Source organism: Dermochelys coriacea, chromosome 10 (genome assembly GCF_009764565.3).
Source record: "Dermochelys coriacea isolate rDerCor1 chromosome 10, rDerCor1.pri.v4, whole genome shotgun sequence".
NCBI classification, from domain to species: domain Eukaryota; kingdom Metazoa; phylum Chordata; order Testudines; family Dermochelyidae; genus Dermochelys; species Dermochelys coriacea.
In genome coordinates, this window is record NC_050077.1 from 66,771,991 (window position 1) to 66,786,995 (window position 15,005).

At 38.8% G+C, this 15,005-nt stretch overlaps 1 protein-coding gene across 5 annotated transcripts in view; it reads left to right on the forward strand.

The window, feature by feature from the left end:
- TRPM7 (transient receptor potential cation channel subfamily M member 7) overlaps positions 1-15,005 on the forward strand; it is a 114,614-nt gene that overhangs the window by 46,698 nt on the left and 52,911 nt on the right. For all 5 annotated transcript variants that reach the window (XR_006274781.1, XR_006274780.1, XM_043493873.1 and 2 more), the window contains exons 4-11: positions 1,813-2,011; positions 2,698-2,911; positions 3,437-3,561; positions 5,367-5,538; positions 9,229-9,403; positions 13,259-13,382; positions 14,259-14,331; positions 14,690-14,790. Coding sequence is in view for 3 of the 5 variants with exons in the window: in XM_043493873.1 (XP_043349808.1) it covers positions 1,813-2,011; positions 2,698-2,911; positions 3,437-3,561; positions 5,367-5,538; positions 9,229-9,403; positions 13,259-13,382; positions 14,259-14,331; positions 14,690-14,790 (1,183 nt within the window). In the remaining 2 variants the exon portion in view is untranslated. The remainder of the gene's footprint in view (positions 1-1,812; positions 2,012-2,697; positions 2,912-3,436; positions 3,562-5,366; positions 5,539-9,228; positions 9,404-13,258; positions 13,383-14,258; positions 14,332-14,689; positions 14,791-15,005) is intronic.

Below are 15,005 nucleotides of genomic sequence, written 5' to 3' on the forward strand. Positions count from 1 at the left end.
AGAGCAGATCTATCCTGTGCACTGAATGAGGCAGGGATCATGTGGAAAAAAATAGTATGTGATTACATAATTAAAGACTCTATCATCATGCATGCATACAGAGCCGTCCATTGGTTAGGGCGAATTGGGGCGACCGTTCCGGGCCCCACGCTCTGGGGGGCCCTGCGGGCCAGTGTGATTTGCCAGCATGGTTGGTCCCAGAAGAGACAAATCCGTCACTTCTGCCCTGGACCCCCCTAGGGATGGCCCTGCACTCAAGGCAACCTTTATTTATGGCATTTTCTAACTGTTGAATGCTTGACTTTGCAACCTTAACAATGTTCTTTTAACGTAGTTTTTTGTGTTTAATTGCCTAGGTTTTGATAAAAGTGAACTTAAAAAACAAACTCCAGGATGTATTATATTGAGCCTTTAGATCCACAGCACAGAACTCTGCCATTTGAGTTAACATAGTAACAGAGAGCAGGAGGTGATTGTCGTTCTCCGGGGACAGGCGATAGAGGAGGGATGAGACACACACTTTGCCATTGGGTTTCACAGATTTTTCCTGCAAGCAGAGGAATGCTGAGACTTGTGGGGGTTGGAGTTCAATTTCAGGTATTGAAGGGGACTGTGCTTCAGTGGGGATAGCCTCTTTTATTCTGTCCCTTTCAACCACCTCTCCCAGCTTCCATCCAATATGTTTCGTCTCCCCTTCCAGGCCCCTCATCCAATCTGTCTCCCCACTTGGTCAAGCCCCACCCTCTTGGATACTCACCAGACTGCTGCGGGGATCTAACCACTGATTCATGTGTGTTTGCTCCCAAGCCTGAACGAAGTCCAAGCACTGTCCCCGGCAGGGGGTCATTATTGGAAATGGCTGAGCCATTTTGGCTGAAATTTTCAAAAATATTCAGCCTGAATCATTCAGTTGGCATGTAAAATTTCAGCCCAAATGATTAATGTGGCAAAGATATAGGCAACTGGAAACAGGGTCTTATAATGGAAAGTGTTGGGCAACCTTAATAATAGGCAGCGCTACCAGCCCTACCTATAATACCTAGGAAAAAGTAACTTAAATAATCAAACCTTTCTGAACACTGCTAGTCTGTGGGCTACTATTAATATGTTTTGGCTTCCAGTTCACCTCACTCTTTAACTTTGAATAAGAGCCATCAGTATTTGACATAATTATGAATCATGTATATAACCTTGCTCTGAGTGTTACGGGAACTTTTGTCTGTGGAAAGGTAAAGAAAATAGGTGGGAGTTAATGCGAAGTGCCAAAATCTCTTGCCAGGTTTGATTACATCAGCCCGCCAATCTTTTGTTAGGAGTGACTCATCCAAAGGTTTTCCTATACTTTATCATTCTACGCTACAGATCTTACAGTGGCATAGCTATACTGCTGCAGCAATGCCACTGTAAGGTCTCTTGTGTAGCGGCTCTATGCTGGCGGGAGAGAGCTCTCCTTTGGGCATAATTAAACCATCCCCAACGAGCAGTGGCACCTATGTCAGCGGGAGATGCTGTCCCGCTGACATAGTGCTGTCCACAACAGTGCTTGTGTTGATGAAATGTTTGTTGGTTGGGGGGTGCTTTTTTCATGCCCCGCTCAACAAAAGTTTTACCGACAAAAGTGCTAGTGTAGACATAACCCTAGAAAGGTGTAACTGAGGTTCAGATAGTTTTTATAGGCATGAAAATTCTAACTTTTTTCTGCTGCCTCTGCAATAAAAAGATTTGTCCCCTTTAATTACTCCATACATCCAAGTACAATGAGATTAAAGACTACAAATTTAAAAATAAAATGTAATATATAATCCTGTATAGGTGCTGCTGTGGTCGCTTGGTCAGGCAACATGCTTGCTTTACTGCAAGTCTTGCCATGAAATATACAGATGTCAAACTGGGTGAAAATTTTAATCGGGAAATAGAAGAATGGTCAGTGGAAAAACACACAGAACAGAGTTCAACTGATGCTTATGGTGTCATTAACTTTCAAGGTGGCTCTCATTCGTACAGAGCAAAGGTATGTACAAAATGACTTTTTGTCCTTCCCTTGACCCATTGGCAAAGATGTTTGGATACGCCATTTAAATCTTGAAATGAAAGATTTGGCAAGTAGATGAAATGCCTATACCTGTGTTGTGAGATGACAGCCTTCCTACTATCAGTAGGAGTCCTTCTCTTTAGTCCAGTGGTGTCCAAACTTTTCCTGTCGTCCCCTTCAGCCCCCCCCTTCCCCCTTTACCAGTAATGGAATCTGTTTGTGATATACAGACAGAAAATACAAATGTATTTGTATCTGTCTGGGATATACGGACAGAAAATACATTCAGCCTCATCAATTGAACTGGTCATATTTTGGCAATACTTTAGATTTTCATTAATATACTCAAATTTAGAAATGTTCATGAAATTGTCACATAAAAGTTTGTAGAACACAGTGTTATTGTGATGGGCCTACATGTAACCTACCTATAGCCTTCGTCAGTCCTTCAAAATCTTATTGCCATTGTCTACTTGAATTTTTGGAGAACCTGCAAATACTTGTCCCAGGTCTTGTAATCCATTGTTCATAAAGTATGACAGATGCATATTTTTCTGTAGCTCAGGATTCAATAGTATTTGTTCTCATGAATCTTCCTAATCAATTATGTAATGTTTTATTATGGGAACCTACTAACCCTCACAACTTTTTTTTTTTTGTCTTAGTATGTACGATTGTCATATGACACTAAGCCTGAAGCCATTCTACAACTTATTCTTAAAGAATGGCAAATGGAGTTGCCCAGACTTCTTATCTCTGTACATGGGGGGATGCAGAAATTTGAACTTCATCCACGCATCAAACAGTTGCTTGGCAAAGGTCTTATTAAAGCTGCAGTAACAACAGGTGCATGGATTATAACTGGAGGAGTGAACACAGGTAAATAAATAAAGTATAAATTTTATATAATATAAACCTTCAAATAACAGTACAGACTCATGTGCACAGTTTAACCACATTCTAGTTCTTTAAATAAAGGTAAGCAGATTCCAGAATGACTGTCTAGTTGGAGGAACACAATATTTGTATCTCTAAAATACTGTCTAAAATTTGACTTTACAATTAAACAAATTAATGTGTTTGAATTTTATCTTGAGCATATGAACTTAAATCTTGTGGTATTATGTAACAATATAGAAATTGTGAGAAAAGTGTATGTTGCTTCAAAATATGCAGTACTATAGTGCGACTTGTCTTCTGCCCTGACAAGACTGGCCGGCATATATGTTGTAAAGTTACTAAAAATTCTCAGTACTCTCTTACTGTTAATATATGTTTTGTGCACAGTAGGTCTTTCTTTATGCTGTCAACTAAATGAGTTCTCTAATCGTCACAGTAATTCGTGAGGTTAATGCTAATAGGATGTAGTTTCAATATAAAGAATGCTTTTTTGTGTATGAACAGGTGTTGCAAAACATGTTGGTGATGCCCTGAGAGAACATGCTTCCAGATCATCTCGAAAGATTTGCACTATTGGGATAGCCCCATGGGGGGTGATTGAAAACAGAAATGACCTTGTTGGAAGAGATGTAAGAATGAGCTTATCCAGTTGAAGTAACTTTTAACTGCATGATCTTTTGTATCTGTGTTTTAATAATCTGCTCAGGCTTGCTGTCTCTCTGCCTTTTGTAATACAGAGATACTTCTACCTTTCCTCTGGGAGATATAGGGACATCTGTTGTGATTTACAGAGGAGTTACTGCTGTACGAAATTATGAAATGCTAATTCAATAGAATAGACTGTTGTACGCTTGTATGACCCCAAAGAGCAGGTTAGAGTAGCCACAGAATTTCCAGAAAACATACTCTGTGATCTGAGAACAAGCATAAGAAATTACAGGTCTAGGGAAAAGTTTCCAAAAAGTTATAAAATGTGACATTACCGTAGTGGTGAGATCTTCAAAAGTAGCAAAGAGACATAGGAGCACAAGTCCCATAGACAGTAAATGAAACGTGTGTTCCTAAACTCTTTAGAGGGATATTCAAGTGTCTAGGGCTTTAGGGACTCTGCATTCTTTTAACTTAGGGAGCAAAGTGGACTTAAAGGAGTGGGAAATGGCCAGTGGCAATGGCCAGCCCTTTCCGCGTGTGGGAACTCTCTACTAGCAGAGGTGGCTCTTCTGCCTCCTATGCTAGCTGCCCACCTTGTACTTCGTGCAGGATTTGGGGAGCAAGGTGAGAAATACACACAGCAAAACAGAGCTCCCCTTTGCCTGATTCTCTCCCTGGCGTAAACTAGAGCTGCTTCCTTGCAGCTCAACTTGGGCCACAGCCAGGCAGCTCAGGATTCAGGGAGGGAGCCACTCCCTGATTAGAGCTCTCCACCCACTCCATTGCCTGAGTAGAGTTTTGGCAGTATGTAGAATGAGTTAAGCAGAATTAAAGCTCTTTCTCCCCCTTCATAACTGCATAGTCACCACTGCACTATTGTAACTTTAACTGGAAAGTCAGACGTTGTGTAAACTACTTCTTAAAATTGTCCTCTACATCTTGAGACTCAACTCTGAAAAGGATATTTCACTGTATCTGCAGCTATAACGCAGAGAGCTTGGTAGACATCTTCATGGATTCAGGCATATACTTTTTGCTGTCTGTTTTGTTCTTATCTGCAGTCAGGGTTTTAATTTGCTAGAGGCCCCCTCTTTATAGTGCTTTAGAGCAGAATTATTGTGTTGTACTGTAACCCGCTTTCCTGCAAAAATGCAGCCTATAGGCAGAACTGCTGGGTGAAGACATGTGCTGGCAGGTGTTCTTTTAGATCTGCTCACTTAGTGCCCTAGGCAGTCGCCTAGTCTGCCTAGTGGTTGCACTGGCCCTGCCCAACAGACCCCCCGGAACTCTCACGCCTACCCTACCCCCCCCAGAACCTCCGCCCCCTCAAACCGCTCCCTGCCCATTATCCAGTCCTCCTCCCAGCCCCGGCCCGGCCCTCTTACCATGCTGCTCAGGGCAGCTTGTATGGATGCCGCATGGCCCGCTGGAGCTCGCAGCCCCACCCCCTAACCATGCCGCTGAAATCGGCAGGAGCTGCAGAGCTGCCCCGGAGCGGTCCAGAGTGCTGGCCCTGGCAGCGCGGCACGCTGAGGCTCTGCGAGAGGGGGGAAGGCCAGGGAGGGGCTGGGGAAGCCTGCCCGGCTGGGAGCTCAGGGAGCTGTAACAATTTTTAACAACCGGTTCTAAAACTTGTTCAAAATTTAACAACTGGTTCACACGAACTGGTGCGAACCGGCTCCAGCTCACCACTGCCTTTAATTTTTAACCTGACCAAATAGCCAAAATTGTGTTAATCACACTGGAACTTGGCAAATCATGCTTGTTGTATGTTGTTTTTTAGGTTGTTGCTCCATATCAAACTCTGTTAAATCCTCTAAGTAAACTAAATGTCCTAAATAATCTCCATTCCCATTTCATACTGGTGGATGATGGAACAGTTGGAAAGTATGGAGCAGAAGTTAATTTGCGAAGAGAACTGGAAAAAACTATCAATTTGCAGCGGATCCATGCAAGTAAGTGATCATAATGTCCTGGCAATGACTAATGTTGCTCTGTTCTGTTGAAAAATATTATACGCGCGCGCACACACACACACAAACTATGCTTTTAAAAAAAACCCACATTATTAAGGTTGTGAAGTGAAGCTCTCACAAGTTAGGAAATGGCAGAATCCAGGTTGCCTTACTACTATAATGTCTCTTTCCTGTGTGTTTTTTTTCATGATAGCTCTGTTTTAAACTAAATCAACATAAAGTAGAACCTCAGTTATGAACACCTCAGGAATGGAGGTTGTTCATACCTCTGAAATGTTCATAACTCTGAACAAAACGTTATGGTTGTTCTTTCAAAAGTTTACAACTGAATATTGACTTAATACAGCTTTGAAACTTACTATGCAGAAGAAAAATGCTGCTTTCCCTTTATTCTATTTATTATTTTTTTTTTTAGTAGTTTACATTTAACACAGTACTGTACTGCATTTGCTTTTTTCCCCTCTGCTGCTGCCTGATTACATACTTCTGGTTCCAAGTAAGGTGTGTGGTTGACTGGTCAGTTTGTAACTCTGATGATCGTAACTCCGAGGTTCTACTGTATTCATATAGTAAATTATTATAAATTAAATTAAATAAATTAAATTAAATTTAATTAAAATATTTTATAAATTAAATAAATTAATTTATTTATAAATAAATTAAAATATTTCCAGATCTGTAACAAAAAAACCTGCTAATTTTTGGTGTCCAGTTTGAGGCATTTAGGACCTGATTTTTTTTCAGAATACTTAACATTATACTCTACTTTATATGTTGAAAGCACAATCCCCACTGACTTCACTTGTAGTTGTGAGTGCCCTGCCTTCTGCAAATCAGACTGCAGCATCTCAAGTCATGCATCTAGAAAATTAAAAACACACCGTCACAAACAAAGCCTATCTCTGCAAAATTTCAAAGCATGGGGATGTTAAAGTGTCTTAAAGAAATGCTAGAAATGGCTGAACTCTTTTGGCTGAAATACCCTCTTCTCCCCCGTCCCCATCATCATTCTGAGGTGGACACCTGGCATAGAATATTTTAGCCAAAGAGTTGAAGTTAGTCTAAGCAACGGCAAACAAAGTTGCCCAACAATTCCCTTTATGAGCCCCAATAGGTGGTGCTGCCAGTTCCATGTATAATGAAACATGTGAGGCTAAGCTTCCCTCTTTCACTTTTCCTAAAAATTTATCCTACTTCACAGCCATTACTGTGTCTGACAAATTGATCTAACTGAACCAAATTGGACACAAGATCCCTCTCAAAGGAAACTTAAAGATGCAAGCAAAACCGATATAACCAGTTTTAAACTGTGTCCACACAGGAATACGCACCAGTTTAAGAAAACTGGTTTTTAAACTGATCTAAGTTAAACTGGTGCAATCTCTGTGTGTAAACAAGCCCTGAATTTAAGACACTTTCAGGAACTCAGTTGCCCATGTAAAATCCATGTCTTGGCTTTTCTGGACATCACTTCAGCTGCTGACTTGAACCCTGGGCACTGCTTATGGATTCTTACTGACCCTGCTGCAGCTAGGAGGCTTCTTTTGTGGCCCACTGGGGCTGGCACTAGCCACCAGCCAGTTCTAGAATTGACAGTGTAGCATCACTAGATCAAACCAGGATGTATCACCTAAGGCTTTGGAGTGACTAGGTTGTACGTCTTGCCCTGCAAATACTGGTAGTCCTCACTGATCTGATTAGCCATCTCCTCTGAAGCTAATCACTTGTAGTTTCATGGTAGGGAATGACTCGGAAATTTGAATTAAGGGTCACTGCCATTTAGGGAAAGGAAGCCCAGGTATTTTGTGCTGATCTGCATTCTCCTGTATTAAATTAACATAAAGGTATCTGTCTTTTAAGAATATTTCTCTAGTTAGTGCCTCATAATTAAGGCTAAGATTTAGTCATGGGTATTTTTACTAGAAGTCATGGTCAGGTCATGGGCAATAAACAAAAATTCACAGCCCCTGACCTGTCCATGTCCTGTACTATAAATACTCCTGACTAAATCTTAGGTGCAGAAGTCATGGAAGTCTCGGAAAGTCATGTCATCTGTGGCTTCCGTGACCTCCGTGAAGACTCGCAGCCTTACTCGTAATCCTTAGTCACATGAAGACTGATCTGTACTTGTCAGCTATATACTTTTTTCCCCTTCCTGTAGAAACTGTGTTTTGTTGCTTTGCAAAAAAAAAAAAAATCAATAAACAAAAATTGATCTTGTTTCTTTAAAAATATTTTGTCTAGTAGTTGAAGAGAGATCCCCATGTGAGGGCTCATGTTATAAAACACTCCCATATTCTATATTTATGGTTTTAGAGCTATCAAAGTAATAAAGTTTTATGATTCTTGCATTCCATTGAGTTTATTTGATTTCTTAGCAATAGGAGTATGTTCTCCACACATATACTCTTATTTGAGACTGTGAGAATGTCTGCTAATCAGCATTTTAATTTTTGTCCATTTCAGTATTTTTCTGATTAAGTAGTTAGCAAAGGTTTATAATGTATTTTATATGACTGATTATAAATTTATTTCAAACTGGAAGCAGTGATCTCCTCAGACTGTGTAACTGAGGACTTCTATTGTTTTTCCAAAAGAGGCAGTCTGTCCTCATTTGATTTATGGGGATCTCATCTATATGTATCCAGCATTAATGTAATTTTTCTTGGATACAACTCCAGAGTGCCTTACCATAACTTCCAACAGCTGTCTTTTGTTGGATACTCTGAAATAAACTATTTGTACTATGTAGCCTAGTTCATTTAACGATTTAGAGTACTGGAATGCAAAAAAACAGTAATTGTTTACTACCTGAATGTTTTTAAAGACTGAAATGTAGCCAACAAATTTGTTGTTGTAGAGGATAATTCCTTTCTGTCCCCCTCCTTGCCATCCTGTTAACTAATTAACAGTTTTTGATATACAGTAGTGTGACAAGTTGGCTGCATGAACTAGTTTTGTTAGCAAAAATTCCCTGATTTTATTTCAAGTTGCCCTGTAACTAGAGTAGAATATTTAAAAATGGGAGTCAAGAACCGGAAAGAGAAGTAGCGAGTGTCAGTGACCCCCAAAACACTATTGGTAATGGAACCATTACTGATAAGAATGTACTTGAAGGCACTGAATATGTTGGTCTAGTTTTTGACATCTTTCCCTCTGAAGAATTCCAGACAGTTTTTATATCATGCTAGATTCCTTTATGTATATTTTTAAAAGATTAGTAACGTGAATACAGGCACTATTCACGTTATTAATCTTTTAAAAATTAGCTTGTTACAAAGTATGCATTTTTTTCATAGTGACAATGTGCTTTTGTGAGGCAGAAAAGGATTATGGTTCATTTTCTAATCTTATTGTTTTAACAAGTGGTGTAAAATACTGTGAGGCAAGACTGGGTGTTAATATGATGTGTTCATGCACTGTGTAAGTTGTTGGCTGTATATTCACATACAAATATCGTAATGATCTCAACTGCTGTAGCAAAGCAATTATGTGTGAGATGTAGTAACTTTTTCATGTTACTTGAAGACCTGAAGTAAACTGAGAAAAGCTTGCATCACAGCATATTGGTAAAGCTTGGATCAAAGAACATGAAATTTTGTTGTTTTTTTTTAAAGGAAGTTTAATTTTGACTTCAGTACTGATTTGATGTTTTTTACCTTTTTGTAGGAATTGGACAGGGTGTCCCTGTGGTAGCACTGATATTTGAAGGTGGTCCCAATGTTATCCTCACAGTTTTGGAATACCTTCAAGAAAGTCCTCCAGTGCCAGTAGTAGTATGTGAGGGAACTGGGAGAGCTGCAGACATACTGGCATATGTTCATAAGCAAACAGAAGAGGGAGGGTAAGCCTACATATGATTAATACTTTTACTAATAGTGCTAGACTTGTTTGAGAGCACTTTCCATTAACAAACTGCTGTAGGAGCCTCATGTTCATGAAAGTCAGAGCAATGACTTCAATCGTGCATTCTGGCCAAACTTCCCACACAGCTGTACCAGTAAACCTCAGTCCTGAGCTGCCACACTGTTTTCCTTCTAGATTCGTCCTGAGCAGAGACTGCCAATCATGCCAGATTTTGTAAATTGTGTGGTGCTTTTGTAATGCTTCCATGGGGACAGTAGGATGAAGTCCCCAAACTCATTTTTGCTTGTGACTGAAATCAGAACTGACCCAGAATTCTGAGAGACACAAGACTAAAGTAGTCCCACTATGTTACCAAGCTACCTGAAAATACCACTTGAAAGCATTTTAGTTGTCAGACCATTTCATTTAATGAGCTGTATGTACAGTAAGAGCTTGACTGAAAAGAGAAAGGAAATTATTCTGTATGAACTGTTTGAAAACAAATTCACCTTAAGACTATTCTGATGGTATGTGATGTGGCTGCCCACTTGTGAAGTGGTGTTCCATACAGGAAAAACAATGCATTTGTGTTCCATATTCCTCACTGGCTTCCAGTTAGTTTTCAGGTATACATAAAGCATTAAATATGTAGTATTTATATATATATAAAGTATATAAAGTGTATATATATAAAAGTGTGTGTGTGTGTGTATATGTGTGTGTGTGTGTGTATATATATATATAAAAGTATTAAATATTTGTCAGAGACTGCCTTTCCTATTGTGATTCTGAGGCAGTAGAGATGAGATGAGGAGCTAAAACTAAGAGCCCACTAGTTTTAATTGTGAAGGAGATAGGAAGTAGGGGACAATCTTGGCTCAAGTGATCATGAGCTAATTCAGTTCAAACTAAATGGAAGGATTAACAAAAATAAATCTGCAACTAGGGTTTTTGATTTCAAAAGGGCTGACTTTCAAAAATTAAGGAAATTAGTTAGGGAAGTGGATTGGACTGAAGAACTTATGGATCTAAAGGTAGAGGAGGCCTGGGATTACTTTAAATCAAAACTGCAGAAGCTATCGGAAGCCTGTATCCCAAGAAAGGGGAAAAAATTCATAGGAAGGAGTTGTAGACCAAGCTGGATGAGCAAGCATCTTAGAGAGGTGATTATGAAGAAGCAGAAAGCATACAGGGAGTGGAAGATGGGAGGGATCAGCAAGGAAAGCTACCTAATTGAGGTCAGAAGATGTAGGGATAAAGTGAGAGAGGCTAAAAGTCGAGTAGAGTTGGACCTTGCAAAGGGAATTAAAACCAGTAGTAAAAGGTTCTATAGCCATATAAATAAGAAGAAAACTATGAAGGAAGAAGTGGGGCCGCTTAACACTGAGGATGGAACAGAGGTTAAAGATAATCTAGGCATGGCCCAATATCTAAACAAATACTTTGCCTCAGTCTTTAATAAGGCTAAAGAGGATCTTGGGGATAATGGTAGCATGACAAATGGGAAGGAGGATATAGAGGTAGATATTACCATATCAGAGGTAGAAGCGAAACTGAAACAGCTTAATGGGACTAAATCGGGGGGCCCAGATAATCTTCATCCAAGAATATTAAAGGAATTGGCACCTGAAATTGCAAGCCCATTAGCAAGAATTTTTAATGAATCTGTCAACTCAGGAATAGTACCGAATGATTGGAGAATTGCTAATATAGTTCCTATTTTTAAGAAAGGAAAAAAAAGTGATCCGGGTAACTACAGGCCAGTTAGTTTGACATCTGTAGTATGCAAGGTCCTGGAAAAAATTTTGAAGGAGAAATTAGTTAAGGACATTGAAGTCAATGGTAAATGGGACAAAATACAACATGGTTTTACAAAAGGTAGATCGTGCCAAACCAACCTAATCTCCTTTTTTGAAAAAGTAACAGATTTTTTAGATAAAGGAAATGCAGTGGATCTAATTTACCTAGATTTCAGTAAGGCATTTGATACCGTGCCACATGGGGAATTATTAGTTAAATTGGAGAAGATGGGGATCAATATGAACATCAGAAGGTGGATAAGGAATTGGTTAAAGGGGAGACTGCAACGGGTCCTACTGAAAGGCGAACTGTCAGGTTGGAGGGAGGTTACCAGTGGAGTTCCTCAGGGATCGGTTTTAGGACCAATCTTATTTAATCTTTTTGTTACTGACCTTGGCACAAAAAGTGGGAGTGTGCTAATAAAGTTTGCAGATGATACAAAGCTGGGAGGTATTGCCAATTCGGAAAAGGATCGGGATATTATACAGGAGGATCTGGATGACCTTGTAAACTGGAGTAATAGTAATAGGATGACATTTAATAGTGAGAAGTGTAAGGTTATGCATTTAGGGATTAATAACAAGAATTTTAGTTATAAGTTGGGGACGCATCAATTAGAAGTAACGGAAGAGGAGAAGGACCTTGGAGTATTGGTTGATCATAGGATGACTATGAGCTGCCAATGTGATATGGCTGTGAAAAAAGCTAATGCGGTTTTGGGATGCATCAGGAGAGGCATTTCCAGTAGGGATAAGGAGGTTTTAGTACTGTTATACAAGGCACTGGTGAGACCTCACCTAGAATACTGTGTGCAGTTCTGGTCTCCCATGTTTAAAAAGGATGAATTCAAACTGGAGCAGGTACAGAGAAGGGCTACTAGGATGATCCGAGGAATGGAAAACTTGTCTTATGAAAGGAGACTTAAGGAGCTGGGCTTGTTTAGCCTAACTAAAAGAAGGTTGAGGGGAGATATGATTGCTCTCTATAAATATATCAGAGGGATAAATATAGGAGAAGGAGAGGAATTATTTCAGCTCAGCACCAATGTGGACACAAGAACAAATGGGTATAAACTGGCCACCAGGAAGTTTAGACTTGAAATCAGACGAAGGTTTTTAACCATCAGAGGAGTGAAGTTTTGGAATAACCTTCCAAGGGAAGCAGTGGGGGCAAAAGATCTATCTGGTTTTAAGATTCTACTCGATAAGTTTATGGAGGAGATGGTATGATGGGATAATGGGATTTTGGTAAGTAATTGATCTTTAAATATTCAGGGTAAATAGGCCAAATCCCCTGAGATGGGATATTAGATGGATGGGATCTGATTTACTATAGAAAATTCTTTCCTGGGTATCTGGCTGGTGAATCTTGCCCATGTGCTCAGGGTTTAGCTGATTGCCATATTTGGGGTCGGGAAGGAATTTTCCTCCAGGGCAGATTGGAGAGGCCCTGGAGGTTTTTTTGCCTCCCTCTGTAGCATGGGGCATGGTTGACTGGAGGGAGGCTTCTCTGCTCCTTGAAGTTTTGAATCATGATTTAAGGACTTCAATAGCTCAGACATGGGTGAGGTTTTTCATAGGAGTGGGTGGGTGACATTCTGTGGCCTGCGCTGTGCAGGAGGTCGGACTAGATGATCAGAATGGTCCCTTCTGACCTTAGTATCTATGAATCTATGAAGTAGGACATATTCAGAGAGAGAGAGTTCGATTTTTGAGTTCACTTTGGTCCTGTTGATCTGCCAAAGTCCAGATTTTATCACCAGGTCATGCTACACAGCCTAGCTGTTCTCTCAGGATTTTACTGGAGGTTATTGGGTGGTGGAGGTGCTAAGCTGGTTTTGGAGACTGTGGGAAAAGTCTCGGTTTGTGTGGCCCTTAGGAAGAAGGGGGACTTGCTTTAGTTTTGGACAATTGTTATAATTATATTGGTAAAGTTCTTACATGTACCTAGAGCTTTTGAATAGGCATGTCTTAGACCATTTGAAATATATTTATTGACATGCTTACAGTTCATGTATAACAATATGGGCTTTTGGTTGTTTTTGTAATCTTAGAAATATTCCTGATGGAGCAGAACCTGAAATCATTTCAACCATCAAAAAGACATTTAATTTTGGTCAGAGTGAGGCAGTTCATCTGTTTCAGACGTTGTTGGAATGCATGAAAAAAAAAGAACTTGTAAGTGGATTTCAGCATAGGAAGCCTTTTATTTCAAGCATGTGCACTTGTAAGATCTATTTTAGATTCATCTCAGATTTTTTGTATCAGTCAGGGTTTATCTTTATGGGATGGAATCTGAACAACTAGCAAAGATAGAATGGCCCCAAATAAAAGTCAAACTCCAATTTTCTTGTTCATTTTTCTTACCTTTGGTCAAGTGATTCTGCTTACTGTGATTACATATGATGATCAATGATGGTTTTGTAACCAGACGTGTAGAAGAGCTCGGTGTAAGCTTGATTGCTTTCTCTTTAATCAACACAAAATGGTGTAATAAAAGATATTTTACAATATAAAGTGAACCCAAGATGTTGTAGTTAAAGAAGTATATTGTTGCTACTAGAGGCATAAAAACTGAAATAATTTTTTAATGTTATTTGGTCAGTATCATGGTAAAATGTTTATTGTTAGTGGCCATGATTCAGGAAAGTGTTCCCTAATCAGCAGGGTAATTGAGCACATTCTTAATTTTAAGCACAAACATAAAGTTCTATTGAAGTCAGTGGAATTTAGGTGTTTTGCTTATGGGATGGTATTTTGAAAACTGCTTAACTGCTTTACTGATTAAGATGGATGTAAATACATACTGAAGTTTTTTTCTGAATGAGGGCAATAGTAGCATCCCAGACTCTAATCCCAATCTTGTGTCAGTATTTAAACACATTAGCTAACAAAGTTCTCATAAACTCAAACTGATTTTAGATTTTTATATTCTTTATGGTGAAAGGCTTATCCCTTGTGCTACAAAATATAGAGGAGATGCTGTTTTTAAAAGTGAGATGGAATACTTATTTCAATATTATGCTGGTTTTTTTTTTCTTTTTAATAAAACAGATTACCGTATTCCATATTGGGTCAGATGAACATCAAGATATTGATGTTGCAATACTTACAGCGCTGCTAAAAGGTGAGGTTTTAAATTTAAGGGCATTTAATAACCCAAAATTGCACTTTAGTGATATGAAGGAAAATATAAGCATTTATATAGTAAAGTGATATTTATGTATTTTTTGTTTAAATTTTTTCCAAAGTGAGTAATTGTTCTGTTACAGCTACTTACTTATGACATGGATATATGGTGTTAAGTAATAAAAAATACATTGTAATTTTATGTGTTTCCTTTGAGGTAAAAATATTTGTTTCAAACAATTTTAGGGTATCTTAATGTGTAATATCCCACCTTAAAATTTGAAAATTTATGAAATAAGACTTCATTTTATGAGCAACTTAAATTTATAAGTGTACATTCTTTGTTTTTGATTTAGGTACAAATGCTTCTGCATTTGACCAGCTTGTCCTTACACTGGCATGGGACAGAGTTGATATTGCCAAAAATCATGTTTTTGTTTATGGACAACAATGGTTGGTATGTAAATATTCTAGATTAAACATAGTGGTATTTTATAGTACAGAAGCTAAATTATTTCAAAAAATGAACCTTTTGATTTTGTAGAAATAGTAGAATACTGACATTTTTAGGAGAGCAATTTCTGGACATTTAGCTACTTCATTTTTTTACTTAACTAAAATTATTGGATTTTTTTTTTTAATGTGCTAAATGTTCCAAGTACCAGGGGAAAA